The sequence below is a fragment of the Kwoniella newhampshirensis genome, chromosome 5 (assembly GCF_039105145.1).
Source record: "Kwoniella newhampshirensis strain CBS 13917 chromosome 5, whole genome shotgun sequence".
Classification (NCBI taxonomy): domain Eukaryota; kingdom Fungi; phylum Basidiomycota; class Tremellomycetes; order Tremellales; family Cryptococcaceae; genus Kwoniella; species Kwoniella newhampshirensis.
The window spans coordinates 847,467-869,089 of record NC_089959.1 but is presented as its reverse complement, the minus strand read 5'-3'; the positions used below and the strand labels follow the sequence as shown (position 1 = coordinate 869,089).

The 21,623-nt window shown below is 50.7% G+C and overlaps 8 protein-coding genes across 8 annotated transcripts; 5 read left to right on the top strand and 3 right to left on the bottom strand.

Moving 5' to 3' along the window:
* Positions 1-479: 479 nt before the first annotated feature.
* IAR55_002897 (uncharacterized protein) lies at positions 480-5,351 on the top strand (the record flags this gene model as incomplete). Its single annotated transcript, XM_066946008.1, has 15 exons — positions 480-550; positions 618-1,055; positions 1,116-1,194; positions 1,301-1,369; positions 1,416-1,769; positions 1,818-2,713; positions 2,764-3,203; positions 3,259-3,368; positions 3,419-3,466; positions 3,521-3,596; positions 3,650-4,761; positions 4,818-4,893; positions 4,951-4,969; positions 5,035-5,169; positions 5,237-5,351. The coding sequence occupies 15 exons, from the start codon at positions 480-482 to the stop codon at positions 5,349-5,351; spliced, it is 4,038 nt and encodes a 1,345-aa protein (XP_066803509.1).
* Positions 5,352-5,701: 350 nt separating this feature from the next.
* IAR55_002896 (uncharacterized protein) lies at positions 5,702-7,557 on the top strand (the record flags this gene model as incomplete). Its single annotated transcript, XM_066946007.1, has 5 exons — positions 5,702-5,846; positions 6,211-6,950; positions 7,025-7,171; positions 7,228-7,467; positions 7,525-7,557. 5 exons carry the CDS (start codon positions 5,702-5,704, stop codon positions 7,555-7,557), a joined length of 1,305 nt encoding a protein of 434 aa, XP_066803508.1.
* A 420-nt stretch (positions 7,558-7,977) lies between these two features.
* On the top strand, positions 7,978-9,696 carry IAR55_002895 (uncharacterized protein; the record flags this gene model as incomplete). The annotated part of the gene is made up of 5 exons (XM_066946006.1): positions 7,978-8,179; positions 8,503-8,677; positions 8,865-8,920; positions 8,998-9,132; positions 9,242-9,696. The coding sequence occupies 5 exons, from the start codon at positions 7,978-7,980 to the stop codon at positions 9,694-9,696; spliced, it is 1,023 nt and encodes a 340-aa protein (XP_066803507.1).
* A 319-nt stretch (positions 9,697-10,015) lies between these two features.
* IAR55_002894 (uncharacterized protein) lies at positions 10,016-11,242 on the bottom strand (the record flags this gene model as incomplete). The annotated part of the gene is made up of 6 exons (XM_066946005.1): positions 10,016-10,130; positions 10,204-10,236; positions 10,302-10,706; positions 10,939-10,984; positions 11,047-11,065; positions 11,156-11,242. The coding sequence occupies 6 exons, from the start codon at positions 11,240-11,242 to the stop codon at positions 10,016-10,018; spliced, it is 705 nt and encodes a 234-aa protein (XP_066803506.1).
* A 1,186-nt stretch (positions 11,243-12,428) lies between these two features.
* Positions 12,429-13,572, top strand: IAR55_002893 (uncharacterized protein; the record flags this gene model as incomplete). Its single annotated transcript, XM_066946004.1, has 9 exons — positions 12,429-12,433; positions 12,501-12,542; positions 12,604-12,614; positions 12,679-12,733; positions 12,830-12,909; positions 13,021-13,098; positions 13,166-13,295; positions 13,362-13,475; positions 13,536-13,572. 9 exons carry the CDS (start codon positions 12,429-12,431, stop codon positions 13,570-13,572), a joined length of 552 nt encoding a protein of 183 aa, XP_066803505.1.
* Positions 13,573-14,236: 664 nt separating this feature from the next.
* IAR55_002892 (uncharacterized protein) lies at positions 14,237-15,981 on the bottom strand (the record flags this gene model as incomplete). Its single annotated transcript, XM_066946003.1, has 7 exons — positions 14,237-14,840; positions 14,961-15,047; positions 15,110-15,156; positions 15,241-15,521; positions 15,591-15,617; positions 15,685-15,875; positions 15,953-15,981. The coding sequence occupies 7 exons, from the start codon at positions 15,979-15,981 to the stop codon at positions 14,237-14,239; spliced, it is 1,266 nt and encodes a 421-aa protein (XP_066803504.1).
* A 264-nt stretch (positions 15,982-16,245) lies between these two features.
* Positions 16,246-17,992, top strand: IAR55_002891 (uncharacterized protein; the record flags this gene model as incomplete). The annotated part of the gene is made up of 7 exons (XM_066946002.1): positions 16,246-16,323; positions 16,514-16,635; positions 16,757-17,311; positions 17,395-17,442; positions 17,506-17,586; positions 17,651-17,713; positions 17,830-17,992. 7 exons carry the CDS (start codon positions 16,246-16,248, stop codon positions 17,990-17,992), a joined length of 1,110 nt encoding a protein of 369 aa, XP_066803503.1.
* Positions 17,993-18,186: 194 nt separating this feature from the next.
* On the bottom strand, positions 18,187-21,253 carry IAR55_002890 (uncharacterized protein; the record flags this gene model as incomplete). The annotated part of the gene is made up of 8 exons (XM_066946001.1): positions 18,187-18,462; positions 18,525-19,624; positions 19,683-19,917; positions 19,972-20,129; positions 20,182-20,242; positions 20,296-20,499; positions 20,618-21,136; positions 21,230-21,253. 8 exons carry the CDS (start codon positions 21,251-21,253, stop codon positions 18,187-18,189), a joined length of 2,577 nt encoding a protein of 858 aa, XP_066803502.1.
* Between the last annotated feature and the right edge of the window lie 370 nt (positions 21,254-21,623).

Below are 21,623 nucleotides of genomic sequence, written 5' to 3'. Positions count from 1 at the left end.
GATAGCCCAAGATGCCTGTGATGGGCAAGAAGACGCATGATTTCAGGGACTCGTCTTTTCGATCAGGCAAACACCGTTGATCGTTGCGTGGTGCGTGTGGGCGACAGAACAGCCAAAAGGGCGGAACCTGAAATGCAGCTTCAAGTGGTAGCAACGATTCTGTCTGTACCAACGGGTAACAAATCAGAGAAACCGGCAAGTCGAACCTTTTATCGAGGGTAACGACTACTTTACACTTACCTACCAACCTGCCTACTCTTCTGCTCGGAGATTTCGTATCATTCTCCATCGTTCATCTGTCCCGCTTGTACACTCATTCACGCATCACTCATCACCTCCCTCATCTTCTTTTCAGACCAACTCACATCTCTGATCGCCTTGTCGCACGTCGTACTAGAGGGAATCGAACAGCCCCCCGGCGTCATCCACCTCATCTTCTGTGGCTCCTTCGACGCACGGCGCACACCGATTAGGCAGAAATGGCTTCGGTCATTCCTCGTCACGAGGTGGCACCCGTCACAGAGGTGCAATGGGACAATGCTTTGAAAGCGTGAGCTCGGTAGTCTAGGGGGATGAGTGTCTCCCATCTCTGATCGCCCCCCTTTCGGTCCTTACAGATACGGTCGCGACAGAGACGAAAAGGTAGCTTCATCGAGTACAAGTCGCACTCCTTCACCACAACATCGTCCCCCATCTCGTCCATTAGTACATCACGGTGACTCTGACGATTCCTTGGAAGAGCGTATGGGCTATCCGAGTGGTTCATCTCAATCGTCGTCCCAAAGACCCCTAGAAAGCCCAGCTTTAGTCGAGAACGATGACGACACCCCGACTGAAGAAGTGAAGCAACAAGTCAGGCCCCCTCTACTGGCTTTCGACACTGCGGCGACCATCAAAGCCCCCGCGCGTGCGTCTTCAGATCAAGCGGAAGACCAGGATGACATAAGGTCGGGTGCGAACGAAAGATGGAGATTGAGAGAGTTTTACAGGCAACATGGCTGGTTACCGGGACCATCACCGTGTCTGGTCACTAGATCTCAACGGAGACGCATCATGTGGGTCACGAATGAACCAGATGAGCCTGCTGTCCGATGCTGATACGAAGGCTTCATCAGTCGCCGTTTGGGTCTCGTTGGAGAGGAGGAAGATTGGCGAAAGGCGGTCCTGGCGAAGTATGCGGAGATGGCCCAGTTGGTAAGCTCATCATCTCCTCCGACGCCGTACCATCCATCTCGACACATAGATAGCGAGATCGGTCTATCTCTATTCAGTGGGCCCTAACGCTGATTTTCGTTGTTAGATGTTCAATTCTACCAAGGCTCTGATCTCAATATTGCACGATGACAAAGAATACGCATACTCGGAAGATGTGGGTCCAGTCGCAAAATCCTATCTTTGCTGACTCGTCGCTCCAGGCTCTTGAAAGTCCCGAGATCCGCAACGCCAGCGAAAGCGGAGCTAGTCATGTCGTTGCTATGGCCGAGACAAAATGCTTCGTGATCGCGGATCAAACAAAGGATTGGCGATGCCAGAACAATCCACTGTGTCGCGGCAAGACCTTCAAGGTGAGTTACGCTTTGCAACCAAATTTGACTAACGGCCAGTTTTATGCGTCGACCTCCTTGAGATATCAACGGCGAGATGGTTCGTGGATCGATTTCGGAGCCTTGAGCATCTATGATGAGCAATCGAGAGACACCTTTGATGCCCGAGAACAATCAATGTTAGTCAAACTGGCCAACATGTTGGTCTATCAGCTGGCCACCTTAGTGAGTGACTGATCGACTCGTGAGATCCAGCTCACCAAATTGTGACAGCAATCTGAAATCGCCGCGAAACGGTCCAGTGCCATGTATTCAGACAGCATCAATTTTCTGAGACGATCTGTGTTGCCAGACCACTCTCTTGCCGACGAAAACCCCACACAAGAAGACAAGGATCGATCGGAAGTGCTTTCGCACCCTTTTGTTGGGTCAAGAGGAGAGCCGGACACATCTACTCCGCTCGCCTCTAAATCTGGGCCGAAAAGTAGCAAAGATGACAAGGCGAAGGCGATTCGTGCAGACCAAGACTTGTTTGAGGACGCCGCGTCGACGCTTCGCAAGATGCTCAAGGCGGACTCCGTCGTCTTCATCAGCATGGAAGACTATCAGTTGTTCATTCGGAGAAACAGCGGAACTATGGAAGGGAAACACGGTAAAGCTAAGATCGACACGAAGGAGCGAATCATAAACGATTACCTTCAGGGAAAGCCATGGCCCGAGGACGTCGAAGCGGTAGTCAACTACGTTCAACGAGCCAACGATAAAGGTATACCTATCCTCGGCATGTCAACTCTCAGGCAAACAGAGTTTGGGTTCGATGAAGCGGGTGCCGTACAAACATTGGCTGATTTCCTCAAATCCTACCTCTCCTCGAGACAGTTCTGGTGGGACAGAGAAGAAGGCGCAGACGACCTATCCCAGCGGATCATGGCTCTTATGCCCGATCAAAGCGAGACGGTACTGGGCATGCCTTTCATGGCATACGATGGTAAAATGCGTTTTGCTGCGTTTGCCACTTGGAATAGACCACCTGCATCGTTCATGGAATCGAGCACTACAGGGTTATCGTTTGTGGGTATTCTGGGAGGTTGTATAATGGCTGCTTTGGCGATTCGGACTATGAGAGGGATAGAGCAGTCCCAGATCTCGTACAGTAACCTTCAGGCTCAGTGAGTGAATGATAGCTACTCTGCTTGTCCTGATTCTGACCCTCCTTCAGTGAGCTTCGAACACCTTTACATCAGATATTGGCAATCACTCAACTCCTTCGATCATCGATGATAGATCTTGCGCAAGCGACCTCTCCTCCAACATTAGAGAAGACAGCGAATCAAGTGCAAGATCTCCTTCCTTTTCTCGACGCCATCGACACGAGTGGCAAGACTCTGCACGGGATCGTCGACAACATTCTCAGCTTCCTCGACATGCGAGGCGACGAGCACGTGGCCACGCTGGGTGATGGTAATGGGCCTGCATTGGCGGCGTCTCAGGCAGGATCGCAAAGCTCTCTGGAGGTGATGTTTGAAGAACTTGTCAATGAGGCTATTGAGGAAGATCGAAAATCGAGAAGAGCCAATGGTCAACCGGATTGCCGGGTGGAGACTGTCTTTGAAATTGTCCCTCCTCTACTTGGCGAAGAGGTGTCCGAAGATGCCGGCGGTGCTCTGAGAAGGTGAGTAGCATCTTGTGTCGTGTTTGCTGATCCCACGCAGAGCCTTGTCCAAAATCCTGGCGAACGCATACAAATTTCTCGATGATGAAGGCTGTGTAGAGATCATTGTCGATGACATACCAGATCTTTTACCTCCCGAAGGATGCGAGGACGTGCGTGATATGATTCTGGGGTTTATTTTTGCTGACGACGACGTTCGTAGATTGCAATGACCAAGCTAATAAGTATTGTCATCAAAGACAACGGCAAAGTAAGCCCAACTAAGGTCACTTTGGTCGTTCATTGCTGACGTGTTGTTCAAAAGGGAATGGATCGCAGTTTTGTGCGGGACAAGCTTGGCGAGCCATGGGCGAAGGAGGATACATATGCGACGGGAAGCGGTACGTCTGAATCTTTCCCTACCGTAACATTATGCTTACTTCATTCTTCACAGGTCTCTCGGTGCATCTTGCCTACCGCATCATCGACTTGATGGGTGGTTGTATGGAAATAGAGTCCGCTCCTGGAGCTGGCACTATCGTCCAGGTTGATGTTCCGTTACCAATACGCTCAATTCCGTTTCCCGAGTCACCCGATGCGGTCAGTCCTGAATCTGCCGATGCTACACAGCTTCGTCAGTTGGCCAATCAAGGCGGCGAAATGGAAGTACAACGCAAGGTCGCCTTAGTGGGATTCTCAGATCGAAATAACGGACCTGTCGGTCTGGTCAAACTCGGTGAATGCCTGGCAAGACAGTATGAGAAGTTGGGGTGCGACGTCACATCTGTCCAAGAGGCTGAGTTGGTTGTGGCAAACGGTGCTGTTGAAGAGAATGAGGAAGAAGGCCGCGATATGCTGCACCTTGCGACTACGGACGACATAGTGTATCTTGTCGCCGAGGAACATGAGGCCAACTCAAGCGTTGTGCAGTTATCTAGCGAGCTTAATAAATATGTTCGACGGTACAGAAAACCGGCGACGCCTTCAGTCTTGCGTGAAAGTCTGTTCGAGAATCATTCCAGTAGGCTCCGAAAGCATTTCGGCAACGGCGCCAATCACCATAGTCAATCGATCAACACGCCGGACTCCCTCGATCGACACGGAAAAGTGAAAGATAGGAGACAGAGTCAAGAGGAACGCAAAGCAAATGATACTGGCAAAGACTTCGATACAATGACCCCGTATTCATCCGACGACTTTCCTTCTCGTCACCCGCTTTCAGATCAATCACCTTCAGTGATACCAAAGTCAATTTCAGTCACACTTGAAGACAAAGTTACCACTTTGCGGATAGATGATTATTTCACCTCGAAGCCATTGAGGCAAAAATCTTCCGCGATGTCATCTGGAGCGACATCGTCAAACGAATCCGCGGCGATCGTCTCAGTCTTGACTCAGGAAGACAGGACACCTGGAGCTAACGGTGGATCACAGAGCTCGCAAAGTAGTAATACAGATGCTGGCAGCGAAGCGGATGATGCTATTGACCCTGAAGTCAATGTTTTGGTTGTCGAGGATAATGTAATCAATAGAAAGATTTTGGTTAGACTTCTGACTTCAAAAATGGTGAGTGACTTGTCAGAGCTCCCACACGCAAACAACACTGACACTTTTGAACGCAGCCTGTACGAATCATCGAGGCAGAAGATGGAGCAGTAGCTTTGGATCTGTTCAAGGATCTTTCCGGTCCCGTCGTTGGTGAGTGTTCCGTGATTAAGCGTCATCTCATATCCTGACGACCCTATCATGCAACAGTTTTGCTTGACATCAACATGTAAGTCTCCTGTTTTCGTAGATGCTTGCATAATTGCATAATCGTGGCTGAGTTCCTCACTCCAGGCCACGGAAAGATGGATATCAAGCGGCAATCGAGATGCGAGCCGTGGAGCATGACAGCCCGACGCGACAGAGAGCGAAAATTATCGCTGTGACAGCGTTAGGGAGCCAAGCAGAGAAGCGTAAAGGTTTAGTCGAGTGAGTAGTGTTCAAGTCATCGACCAACTTCAAGGTGTACAAGCCTTATTGATAACGGCACTTGCAGATGTCGTATGGATGGGTGGTTGACCAAGCCTTGCGGGAAAGCAATGATCACCAAAGTGGTAGAGGAGGCGCGAAAGACCTTGTTGAAGGAGGCTGGGGTTTATAATTCAGTATAATCGGTCCATCTGGGGATGCGTCATATCTCTTTTCTCTCTTCTGGTCTACCGTGGGGTCCGTCATTTTGTTATTGTGTAACCATAGCTGTACACTACCATTTATACATAGGATCGCTTAGATCATACATGCATTGTCCGGATCCCTTTTCTACTCCAGTAGAAGCCAGATGACGTACGATTTTGTGTGCCACATTTGACTTAACGCCGGCAACTGACGCTTTCCACCACCTCTCGCATCTCATTCCAACAATGCCACTCACTACTCACTCACCTACAATCTGTTCTTCTTGACCTGATATATAAACTAGGACAATCGTCACCAAAAGACAACATCCCCCACTTTACATTGTATGTCTCACACGCCTACGTCTTCCAACCCGTCGGGTAATGCTCTCAACGCAACTTCCCAACAAGATAAGAAACCCTCTTTGACGGGGGTGAGGATCAAGCAGAGAAAGGGACAGGCAAAGGCGACTGCAAAGTTTGAACCGGAAGGTGAGTAGCGAGCGAGTGGAGCGAGCCTGTGAAACCTTGCGTGTGCGTCCAAGTCGGAAAGAGAGAGCGAGAGGAGGATGAACATATAATCGTCAGAGGATGGGTTGTGGAACGCGCGGATGGAGGATCCTCGCCGAACTGAGAGGATCTGGTGGCGTGCCTTCGAGTCATTATATGATGGACAATGCGAGGAAGACAGTTGGCGTACTGGCACAAACGCGACGAAGACGTGGCGGAATCCGAGGGGGAGAGAGCGCATTGCCGAGTGCAGATGTCTACGCCGTCACAGTCGCGTGCAGGGAATGCCAGTGGCAAGAAATGTGAAGGCGAAAGGAGCACTCGTACTGACACACTTTCTGCCCAGCCTTCCGAGACGCCCTTCTTCTCCACCTCGCCCTCCTGCCCACTCCGATCACGACCGAAGCTCTCACTACCAAGCTCGTCCAAGCCGGATCGACTCTCGAGTTCCTCAAGTACTACGAACAGCTTTTCGAGCTCTTATTCGTCGGTGGACTTCTTCAACCCGGAGGTTCTTATCTCGATGACAAGCGATCACCCGTCTACATCGTCAAGACGGACGATGAAGAATGGAAAGATGGAGTCAAGGGAATGGTGGAAGTGCTGAAGAGAGTTATCCAACGATACAAATATCTCCAAAAGCCCCTCGAAGAAAACTTTTTGCCTGACCTGTTGGGTTACTTGTCCAAATGGGATCCCGAATCTCGAGCAAAATTAGCAGAGTCTATCGCTCTCCTCGTCATTGAGTTGCAATGCTCCTCAAGATGTTTCCAATCCCTTTCAAAAGAACATGTCGTCAAGGACAACATCGCCCTCGAGTTCCTTACGGCGTTCATCAAGACCTATCTCTCGAGAGGTCAAACGATTGATCAATTGGCTGGAACCATCAGAAGATCAGGGTTGAAAGATATTCTCTTGGTGTTCCCCATCCAGACGAGGGATAGAGCACATCTGGAAGCACATTTCAAAAAGGAAAACTTGCAGCCCGTCATCGATTGGTATGCCAAGTTGGCCTTGGGAGAAGTGAAAGAGCAGACCATTCAGGCGGTCGAGAGAATGGTCAACGAAGAGGAAAGTAATGAGCAGGTGAGTTCAGGATCAAGTGGTTCGAAATGCAAGGGATGTTCTTTGGTCTGACCCGTCATAACCCGTTCTGGCAGATCATCGAGTCGCTCAAAACTCTACAAACTGAAAAGTCAATTCAAGCAGCAGATTTCTGCGACTGGATTTGGCAAGGTCTCATGAAGACTATCGATTACACTGCACGAGCCGACCAGGTCGACGCATTTGTTGTTCAACACGTTACCGTGAGTGTTCTAGCAACTCGTATGCGCTCTTCAGCGCTGACATTCGAAATATGTAGAAATTCGCTCCGGTGCTCGAAGCCTTCTGTACCGGTGCTAAAGCACAGGTCGGTCTCATCAACGCTGTCCAGGTCTACTGCTACACCGACACACGAATCATCAAGGCATTTCCCCAGATCCTCAAGGTGTTCTACAATGCCGATGTCGTTTCGGACCAAGCTATCATCTACTGGCATCAGAAGGGAGCCAAGCCTAATGGCAAACAGCACTTCCTCAAAGTGACAGAGGCGCTCGTGAATGTGAGTGACACCGGATGTCTGAGCGTGGTACTTTGACTGACGATGTTTTACGTACAGTTCCTTGAGGAGCAAGACTCGGACGAAGAGTAAGACGCAGGCGGAGAGGGGTGAAATGTGAAAAGAGAAACGTCAAGTGAAGGAGAGTCGTCGCGTTGTGTCATATTCCATATAGCTATAGCTGTGAATTGCATTGAGTTTGTGGCTGCGAGAGGTACGATAGTATGAGCAGCGGCAGTGAAGATGGCCAAGAAGATATCATAGCTGAAAGACAGTCACATTATATACTTGCTTACGTAAAATTAATGTTTGATGCGCTTTCGCTCTTGTCTCGACTGTCTCCCAACTGTTCGACGATAACTACTTTTAACACCCTCGCAATCTTTCAAGCAGGACTCGACTGTAACCAATTGCCTCGACCGCTGACTCGCTCGACACGCACACGATCTCAGATCTGACCCCACTCATACTTGCCCCCTGTCCTCTGATTAAACGCAAAGTGACCTCTTCAAAATGGCGCGAAATTCCGAAAAAGCCCAATCGATGCTGTATCGATTCCGCGAACAACAAGCGATCGATATGGGCCTCGGGAATCGGATCAAGGGCGATCGAAGACCGAGGATGGCGAGCTCGGTGACGAGTTTGAGGGAATGTGAGCGGTGGAGAGGGGATATTTTGAGGGATATCAGTAGGAAGGTGTCGAAGATACAGGATGGTGAGTTGTCTTCCTGTCTTTCTGGTCTTAGCCACGGATTGGGGTTGGGCGGAAGATTGGTATGGAACTCTTGGCCTGAATGTGTGGATATGACGAGTGATCGACGGGTGACGGCTGGATGAGGTCGGATGTTGGATTCAGTGAGAAGAAGGCTCGACGATGGCGCGACAGCGAGGTCTGAACGAGCTCTCGAGGAAGGAAATCACGGCGTCAGATGTGGTATTCGTGCATTTGACTGCTGAGATACGCTCAATATGGCGATCGACAGTGAACGATGGAAAAATACCGTGCGCTCGAGCTGATCTACTCGACTACCCTCGCAGTCTCTTTGGGGGACTACGAGATCCGCGATTTGAACGACGAGATCAACGCCCTCTTCAGAGAGAAGAGACATTGGGAGAACCAGATTGTCAGTCTCGGAGGTGCGAACTATAAGAGAGGCAATGTGGCTATGACGGATGATGATGGGCGGGAAGTGCCGGGGACCAGGGGGTATAAGTGAGTGTTTGGTGGCTGTGACATCAAAGGCTCGTCGTGGAGGAATATGGGGCAGAAGAATGGACAAATCAGCATCCTATCTTGTTGTGATGATCGCTCGGCTGGAAAGCCCGCTCAGCTTGTCGCCGGGTGTAGTGAATCAGTATCGAAAATCTCTTCGATCAATCGCTGACAATTGTGTCCACAGATACTTTGGTCGAGCCAAAGACCTACCAGGAGTGAAAGAACTGTTCACGAGAGGAGGTGAGTGCAAGTCTCGCCATTCCCGTTTCATCTTTTTTTTCTATCTTACTGGTCACTGACGTCGTCGCCCAAAATAGCCCAACAAGCCACTGAAGAATCGGCTCGAAATGCCTCATTCCAGATGTTCAGACATCAGGGTCCGTCGTACTATGGCGATGAGGATGAGATGGACGTCGACTTGGCTGAAGAGGAGGATGTGCTGGCCAGGAAAGGTTAGTTTGCTTTTATGTTCCGAGATAGTCCTGTAACTCGAGCGACATCTGTCGTCACGACTCGCTTCGATACGTGACTATCACCGTGCTGATCACTGTTTTCTGTCAGAATGGCAAGAAGCCGTCCAAGCTACTGCTCAAGTCCTTGGTGTCGAATCTGAAAGCACCGATCTTCCTTCGTACCCACTCTCATCCACGTCCACTTCCCCTCCTGTCCCGGCGACCGACCCTGCCACGGCCGTCGAGCCCACACCTGCCAAAGCGACGAAAAGCAAGCGAAAAGCTCGAAGCCAACCTGACAAAGAACAGACGCAAACCGAGACAGAATCGATCAAAGACGACACTGAATCAGCCAAGAAGGCGAAGACTGACACTTCCACGTCTGAAGGAGCTGCGCAAACGGTGGATCCGGCCGTTGCAGCTGCTCAAGCTCAAGCTATGAGTTTCTTGAACGTCCTAGATGCGGAAAGTCTCAAGTTCCCGACCTTGCCAACGAAAGATGAGATGGCGAAGGTTTTATTAGAAGTTAGGAAGAAGGCTTTGAGAGAGGAGTATGGGGTTTAGTCAGTCGTAGATGGTGCGGAAAAGTCACAGATGGAAATCAACATGTATCATCCGTTTTATCGTGACTGCAGTGGATACAATTTCCTCGCTGGGTCGGGTCTGCCCTTCGTTGGGCTTCACGAAGCACTCTGGACAAAATGACTGCAAGGCTCTGGAGATTGCACAACCAGTCATGTAACGTTAGATTCATGTTATGTACAAGAAAACTGAGCGATGGATAATTGAATTCTATTGTCCGTCAAGTAAGTGATTGGGCAGAATATGCGGGATCTAATGAGGGATGCGAGAGAGGATGGCCATTGATTCATCCCGAAGCGTCTTAGAGAAGAGCAGCGACACCGCCGACAGCAGCGAGGATGACAGCTGGGATCTGCACGCCAGTCGGCAAGGCGCCGGAGTTGGAAGCGGTGGATGCGGCGGCAGAAGAGACAGGGCTACAGTATTGGTAAATTGAGTGGTCAATTTGGGCGGTCTCTCGATTTGGGAAAGAATGAGAAAGCAACTCACGTAGAGCCGGAAGCCCTAGCAGCGCCAGACGCGCTTAATGGGAAGGGGCAAGTCAGTCAACGCTCGAGCTATCTGCATTACAAGTTGGGCTGACTTACGCAGAAGAGGCCGTTCCAGTGACAGTGGTCCTGGAAGCGGAAGCAGCACCAGACGCAGCAGAGTTGGCAGCGGATGAAGGCGCGGCACCGGCAGAGTTAGCGGCTGAAGAGGGTCCAGCAGCGGATGAAGGTCCAGCAGCGGCAGAATTGGCAGCGGACGAAGGTCCGGCAGCGGCACTCGCACCACCGCCAGCAGCAGAGGAAGCACCGACACAAGAGCTATCACCGCCCGCTTGGACGTCGAGAGGGGAAGAGTATTGGATGTTACCGTCCGCGTCGGTCACCTTTATGGAGATTGAAGTGCCGGCGGCAACGTCGACCTTCCAAGTGAGAGAGTTACCGCTGGTGGAGTCGTTGACGGTCTCGAGAGCAGCGGCGGAAGCTTGACCCCCGGGGATGATAGCGCTGGGTATGACAAGAGTCAGCATCGCCCCATATTGTAATTAAACGGTGGCGTGTAAAGGTATGCGAAAGAGGCAGTGTTTGTATGGCGACAGTGGGGCCCAAGGAGGATCGCTCTCAGTGTGGTGTACGCGTGATGCGCCGTGCACAGCGCGTTCTCATCCGAGGTCGGTCTCAAGGCAGCAAGTAGGATTTCGTAGCTGGATGGGAAGCTGGTCGATTAAGCTGTACTCACATAATGTAAGGAGCCTTACCGCCGGACCAAGAGAGAGCAGCGGGCTCTGCATGGTTGAGACACATCAGCGCGCGCACGGATTGACGGAGACTTATATGAACAACTCACGGCAGACGGTGACCGACGGCTACAAAGTGTGCGAAGAATGACACCCAATCAGCACGCATACCATCAAAGGCCATGTTCAAAGTACATGGCTGATAAGTCATCCACTCACAGGTGTGTTGACGGTCATACCACCGTTGGACTGCGCGAGAGCAGTGCCGAGAAGGGCGAGGGCGGCGAAGAGGGTCTTGAAGTTCATTTTTGATTTTCCGTTCAGTGAGTGTAAAGTGTGATGAACGAGTGGATTTGGTCGTCTTTCACGAGAAAAAGAGATCAAAGGTAATTGGGGGTATTGTTGTTGATGTTGTTGATGTTGTTGATGTTGGGGGAGATGAATGAAGAAAGGAAGGAATGAAGGAATGAAAATCAAAAGGTAGTGTAGTGGTTGCTTTGCAGTTGTGTGTTAGGAAGTGTGACGCGTGAGGCCGTGAGGGTCGCTGATGAGTGAGCGGTGTAGTTTGTTTGGAACCTTTGAGTTTATAAAAAGAAAGGCTGTGTGCTAGCTTTAGCGCCACTTGGCATGAAACCTGACCACTGAACACCTCGTTTAGGATTCCATCGATCACTTTTTGCTGCCCATCTCCGGCTCTCCGCCTTGTATGTCCACGCATACACCACTCGAGTACTATCTCATTACCCTTGGGATACCCTTATAGACCATGTCGGCTTTTTTTTCGTCTTCTTGACGATCTATCTGTTGGTATACCTACCATCCATGCTATATTGTGTATTGGTCCACAAAAAGACTGGGATCATTTCCTCTCACCCTTCTTCGACTGTATTTGAGGGTCCTCGTCGTGTCGATTGTCAAATCCCAACCAAATCATTTCAATCCTGAACATGAAACGCGCTTGTTCGGCCTAATTCACTCCGTTTCATTCCTGGGATCCCAGGGGAAAACATGACCACGTGTGATTGAAATGACTTGGGGGTCCACCAGATGGCGTGGCTTTTCGGATCCCACTGTTATCATTCCATAATGAACCCCCCTCTTTTGTTGTCCGAACAATAGCGCCGCTAGTGGCACCTCGTGTTCATGTGCTTTTGTTTTTTCGTTCCCCCCCATTTGAGCAGCAAACAGCCAACCGCCAGACATCCCTTATCTTGCAAACCCCCTTCATCCTTTCTTTTTTTACTCCTTCTCCTCCACCAACCTTTTTTCTCGACTCTCAAACTCACTTTCGACTCTGAGAAGGAGGAAGTGCGGAGGTCCTGTCTTGTCTGTCAGAAGCAAGAAGAAGTTGTGCAGCCGCTGTATCCTCTGAGGAAGTTCTTCCCCCCTTTTTCCCATCAACCCCAAAAAAAACGTGAGTCGATCTTGCGAGCCCTTGGCTGCCAAAGCAGACGGACACTGATGAATTGTCACTGATTACAGAACCGTCATCATGTTGTATGTCCACGCACACACTCACACCATCTATGCATGTCGAAGTTTGCTGATTGATACGACTATCCAGCGGCGCCGCTGTTATCCCCGGTTCCCGTCAAGGTTGTTTCAAGTGAGTAACTGTCACGGTGATGCTCGACACAGATGTCTGACTGACCTTCGTTCTTTTTCAGGTGTGGCAACCGTGCGTCGACTTATCATTCCGATCCTACTCTTGCTGTTCACCCTCTGACACCTGTCATGCTTAGTCGGTCACATTGCCGAGAATTGTCAGGCTCCCGGCCGTCTCTGCTACAACTGCAGGTGAGTCTGCCTCTTCTGCTCCTTTGTCCTTTCGCATGGGAGTCTGGATAGCCGCTTTCGATCTCGACAGCAGTCACTAACGATGAACATCCCCAGGGAGCCCGGTCACGAGTCCACCAACTGTCCCCAGCCCAGGTCCACTGACGGCAAGCAGTGTTACGCCTGTGGTGGTGTTGGTACGTTGCCCATGCTCATTCTCCCTTCCACCTCAACTTCTTGCTTCGCAATCTGTTGACCGCAATCATACCGATGCACCGCCAGACAGTCGCTGACATGAATCCTTCCAGGCCACGTCAAGTCCGACTGCCCCTCCGTCCGAGGTGCTTTCGCTCCTGGCCAGAAGTGCTACAAGTGTGGTCGAGCTGGTGGGTCTGGCTTGCTTTACTTGTCTGTCACAGATGATCGAGACTGATCGTAACACTTCACGTCCAGGCCACATCGCCCGTGAGTGCACCGCTGGCGGCTTCGGTGGTTTCCGAGGTGGCCGAGGTGGTTTCGCCGGCGGTTTCGGTGCTCGACCCCGTGCCCCTGTGAACCCCGACGGTACCCCTGTCAAGTGCTAGTGAGTGCTAAATCCTGCTGTACACCAGCGAGTCGTAGCAAATTGACCTTCTGATTGAATTTATAGCCGATGCAACGGTGAGAACCATCTTGCCCGAGACTGTCTTGCTCCTCGAGACGAGGCAGCCGCTCTTGCCAACAAGAAGTGCTACAAGTGCCAGGAGACCGGTCACATTGCCAGGTAAGTGTACCGACTAGCTTTTAGACGAGGAAATTATACTGACCTTACGGTTTTCCACAGGGACTGCACCAAGGAGGACCTCCCCGTTGCCGAGTAAAGGGCGCAAATCCTTTGCAGCTCACCCTGACCTCGACGGACCACCCCTTCTTTCTTGCTCTAAATTATAAATTTCGAATAATCTCTGAACCAGACTTCCAACTTTCAACTCTCATTCCATCGCCTCAATGCCAAAGTCTCTCGACTCGACATTCTCAGTCTGTCAACATCCTCAAATTGACTTATCTTCCCTCCTCGACATCACGATCCAACTTGCCTTGTGTTTAGCCTATCTGCGGTGTATGATGTAACCCTTGTGTTTGCGGATACATGTGCAGAAGTGAGAATGGTAGTGGATGGCGGATGTTTATGGGATGAATGGTCTGGGAGAGTTGGATCAGAGGAGGTGTTGATGATTGTAGAGGGATGAAAGAACTGTGTTTGCAGTATGAAACAGGACGCAGTCTTAACGAGGCCTTGGTCCGACGTTACGGGTTGCAATGGACTGTTGAGCAAGGGAAGAAGATACGAGGGCTGGTGTCACTAGGTTCACACGGATCTCTTCAATGACCGCCATCACTCATGACCGCACGGGTCCTCGTAAAGGCGAATTCTTTTGAAGGTTGACCGAAAGCTTCGTCGAGCGATACATGATCTACTCGGCATGTTGATTGATAATGCTATGCTTCATCTGATGGTGTTCGTCTCTGGTGAGGTCTGGAACTCTACTCTAATCCTACATACTGTATGAATCTCGCTTTCAGTCCTTCTCCAACTCCTCTTCCTATGAAGACGACCTTGCCATTATCCGAAACTGACCCAGATCCTCCCTCTTCTGCGTCCTCCATCGCAGCGGGAACGGCCTTCAACTCGAACAAATCTTCTACACCCTGTAAGACATGCGCCGTCCCATCTTCCTCTACGATATACCCCTTCGTCCTCAATATGTTCGGCGCTTCTTCCCCTGTCTCAGAGGGATATTTCCCAGCCCACAAAATAGATTCTAAGAATTCGTTGCATTTCGTGAACTGCGGTTTGGTAAGACCGGAAGAAGGGAGAGGGACGAGCGTCGTGGTTATCCTAGAATGATGAGGTAGATGTTGTTGTTCTTCTCCTTCTTCATGATTGTAATCATGCGAATGACCGTGATTGTGATCGTGTTGACAAGTTTCGTCGTCGTGACAAGTCCGTGTATCATTCGCTTGGATAAGTTGGGATTCACGTATGCCTGATCCGGCAGAATCGGTGAATGCGCGGATGTTGAATAGCTCGCCAAGAGGCATACGCGACTGTGTCGTGTGATGGACTCGAAGTGTGGGATTCAGTGTGCTGATGGGGAGAAGGATCAGCATTTTCGGAATCGGGTGAGGAAGGAAGACCTTGCAAGGAGGGGAAAGAAGGAGTGAGACAGACGGGGATTCCTGACGAGTCGTGATGTGCCGCACTCACCGTACGCTCTTTTCAACATTGGATAGCTGTTCCGGAGTCACCAGATCGACCTTGTTCAACAAGATGACATCGGCACATGCGACTTGTCTGCTCAACACGTCAGCTTATCGTCCATGTACATCTGATCACCGAAAAGCGCGCAGACTCACTTTTGACACTCGTTGATCTCCCCTTCTGCTCGTTCTTCAGACAATTGCTATTCACGTAAAGTTCCAGATGGTCAGTATCCGACCAACACTCGTTGGACAATGTTGATATTTCAGTTTAGGACTCGACTCGCCTTGAGGACGTTCCGACTATCAACGACGCAAATCACTCCGTCCAGGATAAGATCGCCCATCTCCTCGTTGGCCCAAAACGTACGCACGATCGGACCGGGATCTGCGACACCCGTCAATTCAACGACGACCCAATCGACGCCGCCCGGGGCTGTCGCTACCATCTCCTCGATCGCTGCTATCCCGGGTTCCTTGACGGAACAGCATAGACAGCCGTTGGGCAGGGAGAGGAATGAGGATGAGGTGGTTTGCGTCGTCGGGTCGGAGAGCATTAGTGATTTGGCTGAGAGCGATACGTGGAAGAAGAGCATGGATCAGTATGTTTACGACTATGGGATAAGAGGGTAGCTACCTTCGATATCTGTTGTATCCCCAAAATCTAGACATCGAATCCTGATTAGCTAGCGCTCTTGATATGACATTTCTCCCAACGGCAGAACATTCACCATTCATACAAACTGCTATCTTATATCCATGTTCCGCCGTAAGGATATATTGCAGCAAGGTAGACTTCCCTGCGCCCAGATACCCCGTAAGAAGCGTTATGGGCACCTTGCGTCTGTCGTATATGTCTCCTACGGGAACAGACGAAGGACCAGCCTGCGGCGCTGTGGAGAGCGAAGAGGAGTCGAATAGTCTGGAAGCACGATGTCAGCAGCTAGCTCGAATGAATGAATGCGCCGAGTCAGATCGGGTGAGGACGAGAAGACGCACTGTGGGGGTTCATCATCGATATCTGACATCTGGATATGGTCGTTGGCAAGCTCGTCATGAACAGTATGTCGTCAAGACACAACTACCCTATGATGAGATGACCACCATCAACATCAGACGGTGACAACTGACAACTTGCATCTTCAGTCACCGGCCGAAAACCGAAATCAACTCCGGAAACGCGAAAGAAAAGAAAAAGTCCAGTTCCAGTGTTGTCACCTTTTCATCTCTCTTTCTATCGCAACCTATCTCTCTTCGTGCACATCACTCAAATATCAGCAAAATCCTTCATCATGGCTTCTGTGCTCAAGCGAACTTCCCTCAAGATCGGTATGATCCCTGCCGATGGTATCGGTAAGGAGGTTTTGCCCGTGAGTGGAAGCTCGCAGTTCCTCTCGACTTTTCTCACCCTTTCATCCCTCTTCGTCTCTCTGTTCTGATGACATGAGCATTGCATACCATGAATTCGCTATGAATGGTCGCGGATGATACACCAACCAGCACTTCTTCGTCTGTTCCGAGTGCTTGACTGACTATTGTGACCTTCAATCCGTTCCTCAGGCAGCCCAACGTGTCCTCGAAGCCCTCGGTTCAGCTATCCCAAAGCCAGAGTTTATCCCTCTCCTCGCGGGCTGGGGCGAGTTCAACAAGAACGGCAAGGCTTTGCCTGAGGAGACCATCCGGTGAGTGTGTGTCCTGTGACATGCGGTTTTTTTTTATCTGAAACATGATGATCATGTTCGACTCTCTCTGTCCTGCATATCCACCTGAGAAGACAACGACTGATATACGCCCCGCTCTCAGAGTCCTCAAGGAGGAATGTGATTCCGCAATGTTCGGTTCCGTCTCTTCCCCATCTCACAAAGTCGCCGGCTATTCCTCCCCCATCGTCGCCCTTCGAAAACATCTCGACCTGTACGCCAACGTGCGACCCGTCTCTTCCGTGCCCATCCCGGGCCAACAACAATCGTTCAAATGCGACATGGTGATCGTTCGTGAAAACACCGAATGTCTGTATATCAAACAAGAGACCATCTCGACGAATCCCGATGGGTCCAAGATCGCCTTGGCCACGAGACAGATCACGTCGAGGGCGAGCGAGAGGATCGGCAAGATGGCATTTGAGATAGCGCTCAGACGAGGTCAGGAGAGATTGGCCGCACCCAAGGGCAAGGAGAGCTGGTGGAAGGGTGAACCGAAGGTCACGATCGTTCACAAGAGTAATGTCCTCAGTGTCACCGACGGTCTTTTCAGGGAGAGCGTGAGATCCATCAAGGAAGGAACGGATAGATATGCCGGGATCAAGATGGAGGAACAGTTGGTCGATTCAATGGTCTACAGGATGTTCAGAGAGCCAGAGTGAGTCCCCTTTTCCTTTTACTTCTTTCTGGACTCAGACATGGAATTTCAAAGAGACTAGCCACTGATGGACTCCATGGCAGGATCTTCGACGTCGCCGTCGCGCCTAACCTCTACGGTGACATCATCTCGTGAGTTTCGCAACTCAGTTCAACTGAGTGAGGTGGACCGTACTGACCCCTCGTATCACACAGCGATGGTGCTGCCGCCCTTGTCGGGTCACTCGGTCTCGTCCCTTCCATCAACGCGGGTGACAATTTCGTCATGGGCGAGCCGTGAGTAGCGATCCCTCGAGAGAGAAACCATCCCTTCAAATAGGGTCACTGACGCGTCTCGCAGCGTTCACGGTTCTGCACCTGACATCGAGGGGAAGAACATTGCTAACCCCATCGCTTCGATTCGGTGAGTCCCAACATCCCCCTTCCCTCCAATCCGGAGACGGGACAGGTTGTTCTTCACTTTGCTAGCCATCCTACCACGCGTGTTCGCTGATACCTCTCTTTTTTCCCATGATACAGATCCGCCGCGCTCGTCCTCTCTTCATTGGGATACGTCGAACCAGCCGCCAAGATCAACGCCGCCGTCGATGCCGTTCTCATGGAAGGCACTTACCTCACTCCCGACCTTGGTGGGAAGAGTACCACGACCGAAGTCACCGATGCTGTCTTGAAGAGGCTCTAAGCGGTGCTTTAACTCCAATCATACAAAATCCACAAAACGAAAAGACTCGCAAGAGTCGGTATCATGTCCCTCTTGCTAAACATCATGCACCGTCATGATCATAGATTGCGGAATTCTTTCAATGCATGTTTGACTGCATATGCTGGATCACTCGATACTAGAAAAGAACGGACAATAACCAAAGCCAACCCCCCCTACAACTCTCTTAGTCTCAGAACGAGATTCACCAATACGCTCGAGACCAAAGCCAAGCAGAGGAAAGTGGGCCCATACTTGTCATGATAATCCACCGCCATCCTCTTCCTCAGCTTTGTGATTCGGTACGCGTACATTCCTCCACAGTAAGCGATCGCGACAAGAGCTGTGATGGTGAAACATCCCGCGGAGATCATACCGACCGGATCTGAGGGATCGATGAAATTGAGCAGGGCGATGGAAACACCTCCAAGAAGAACAGCAAAGTGAGCCCACTAAACAGCGAGTATCAGGTCAGCTTGCGGCCATACAAACCTGGGAATTCTTCACTGCTCACCTTGAGGAAAGTTCGCTCAGCAGCGAAAACCACCTTCGGTTCAACTCTGACAGGAACAGCTATCCTCTTTCCTGCAGGTGCTTTGAATTGGTTGGTATAGATCACCCTGTTCCCTTCTTCATCATCCATCTCATCCACCCCATCATCCTCATCCTCATCGTCATCCGCATCACTGGTCTTCTTGCTCTTCGACGCGGCGTCATTCAGCTTTTGCAAACTCTTCGCATCAAGCAACGACAAGTTCTTGTCAAATCGGTCGCTTGACGCTAAAGGATCGATTCGAAGCGAAGGATCGTAAGGCATCTTGTGACCACCGTTACTTTTCCGAACAGCGATGCCGCTTTCATTGTTATTGTTGTCGTCATCGTCGTCGTCATCATCGTGCTTTTTGGGCGCAGAAGGTCCAGCACGACTTGAACCAGCTCGGGCAGTTGCTTCTTCCCGAAGTTTCTTTTCTCTGAAATCTCGAGCTGCCCTGGCTTGAGCCGCTGCGTCAGGTGGCAACCTGAGATACTCGTCCTCATTCCTCGCAGCTTGCACCAGAAACTCCTCGTCCTCCTCACCCTCTGAAACTGGCTCGTGATAGGACGGTTGCGAAGATTGACCTGGAGAATGCATCACAGAAGTGGTAGCGGAGGCGGAAGAGTGGGTGTTGGAGTGAGGTCGTTCGATCAACACCTTGGATTTGGCGGAGACCGGTTTACGGATATCTTGATCCATCTGGGGGAGCCAGAAGGGAACAAGATCGACTCGCTCGGGAAGAAGGGAAGCGCAACCGTGAATGAACTTGGAGAATTTGGGTACCGCTTCAACGAGATGACTGTTGATGAGGTCTCGGATCCACTGAGGTGGCTCTTCGCCGACCTTTGTAGCAAGCTTGACCTCGAGCACGCCATATGGGAAGAGCTCCTTCTCAGATGCTGGTAGCTGTGCGAAAGGGTGGTCTATCCCAATATCGGTCCGACGCCAGTTGCCGTTGGTCCTGTCGAACCCATCGAAGTTGTCCTCTCGGACCATTGTAAGCTCGGTGTCCAATGAAATTCGTACCGTGGCATTTCCAGGAAGCTGGAAGGCGGTACGGTTGTAGAATGTGCGCATGACTGACAGTGTCTGATATCAGCGATCGTCGTACGAAAAGAGCAATTCCATCATACGCACCTGGTCGCAGCTTCCTAGTCACAATAGCATACTGGATCTCATTTGCCAACTGCTTCATGCCCTCGACGTCCTTCTCTGATTTCTTTCCCTTCTTGACCAGAGCGTCAAACTCGTCGTCCATAGTATATTTTCCAGCCAGGAAATCGTTCATCTTGTCCTCTTTGATGACAAATCTTTCCTTGACCGATTTCTCGCCTGTCCAATCCTCTCGATGTGTCTTTCGCTCAACGAAGATCTACGCAGCAGATTCAATACCTGAGAGGGGCACCACGGAGGCAACTTGACTCACTGTAATACCCTTGACATCGCCATACCATCGCATTCGAATGGCCTCTGCGCCTTCCGTCTTCTCAAGACGACCGAGGTAGAGCTCGAGGTCCTCGTTGTCGAAATAGATGGAAGTGATCGCTGAGTCGGCTTTGGAGAATTCCTTGTTGGGATCGAACACTGATGGGAATATTTAGTGAGGAGTTTTTGTTTAGGTTGAGATCATACTCACCAAGCACAGGGAGATGTTTCATGATAGCTAGTTTCAAAGGGACGATATTGTCGTCGTGTACCTATGCCAACTCGAGTCAGCACATCGTTGATAATGTCGTCCACCGACACTCACCCAATACTTGGTGGTACTTCTGACGAATGCATTCTGACTACCACCCGCGGACGAATCACCTTCAACGGGATGACCTCGAGTTCTGACGAGATCGAACAGCTTGGAGAGCTTGACGATGAGCGGATCGTAGTTCATCCTGTAGAAGGGGTGAGATTCGAGGACTTCCTTGTTGAACATGGGTTTGAGTGAGAAACCGGTCAGTTTCTGTCGGCAATGATGCCAGTCAGCGACGTCATGACTCGGTGAGGAGACTGCAAGTGGTCTGGAAGTTTGACGGACAAACAGAAGGGATGAGAGGGGATCGAGTAAGAGCGACACTCACATCATGTTTTTTGACAATCTTGATGAAACCGGTAAAGTTGAGTTTTGTGAACAAAGCCAAGTCGTGGACATCTGCCACGAGGATAGCCACCTCTTCTTCCAGCTCTCTGAACCGCTCCTCAATCGCATCGATACTGATATCGCTCGACCCATCGTCGTCGTCATCATCATCGTCATCACTTCCTCCATCCGCATCTCTCGTATCTTGAACATGTCTCTCCATATCTCCAGGGGTGCTTCTCTCGTGGTGATGATCTTGCTCGTCGTGGTCTTCGTCCTCCTCATCATGCAATCCTGCTTTTTCCACTAGGCCCCTCACTTCCTTCTCCAGTCCTATGATCTGAGCCATCAACTGATCGGATTTCTCCCTCTGGAACTTCTCGCATTTCGTCAGCTCGTTCTTGAGCGACTGGATGAAATCCGCTTCGGCAGTGTCCGTCCATGGTAGGTTTGATTTGATCTGTTTCTTCAAGTCCCCATAGGCGATATACTGATCAGCCCATTCGGAGTATCGAGAGTCCTAAGTGGGACAACGACGACGATCAGCTTCCGCTCGGGGGACTCTGCAAAAGAGAGACGGGAGAGTATAGATATGGTAGCGCAGGGGGCTCACTTTTATCCGTCTACCGAACTTCATTCTGGGTATTCAAGGCGACCAGGGGGGGGGGGGTAGGGGTTGGGGGACGGGGGTCGAGAATTGAACGATCTGCGTCAATGGTTCGTCGATCAAGACGTCAAAGCGGGAGAACTATGGGTGAAGAGTCACTACAAATGATTGGGCCCCTAGCTAGACGGCCCACTGGTCAGGCCAGGTCGAAAGGGTCAAACGTGTATTCGCCGGTGCGTTCGTTTATCCGATGAGCGCGAAGAACAAGGTTGGTGAAAAGCTAGACAATATGCCGGTAGAGTAGCAGTCAACGGATGGGATCTGTATTATGTGAGAGTGAAGACGAAAATGATGGAGGTAATTCTGTGTACGTGTGCGTATGTGTGAGGTGTGAGTGTGA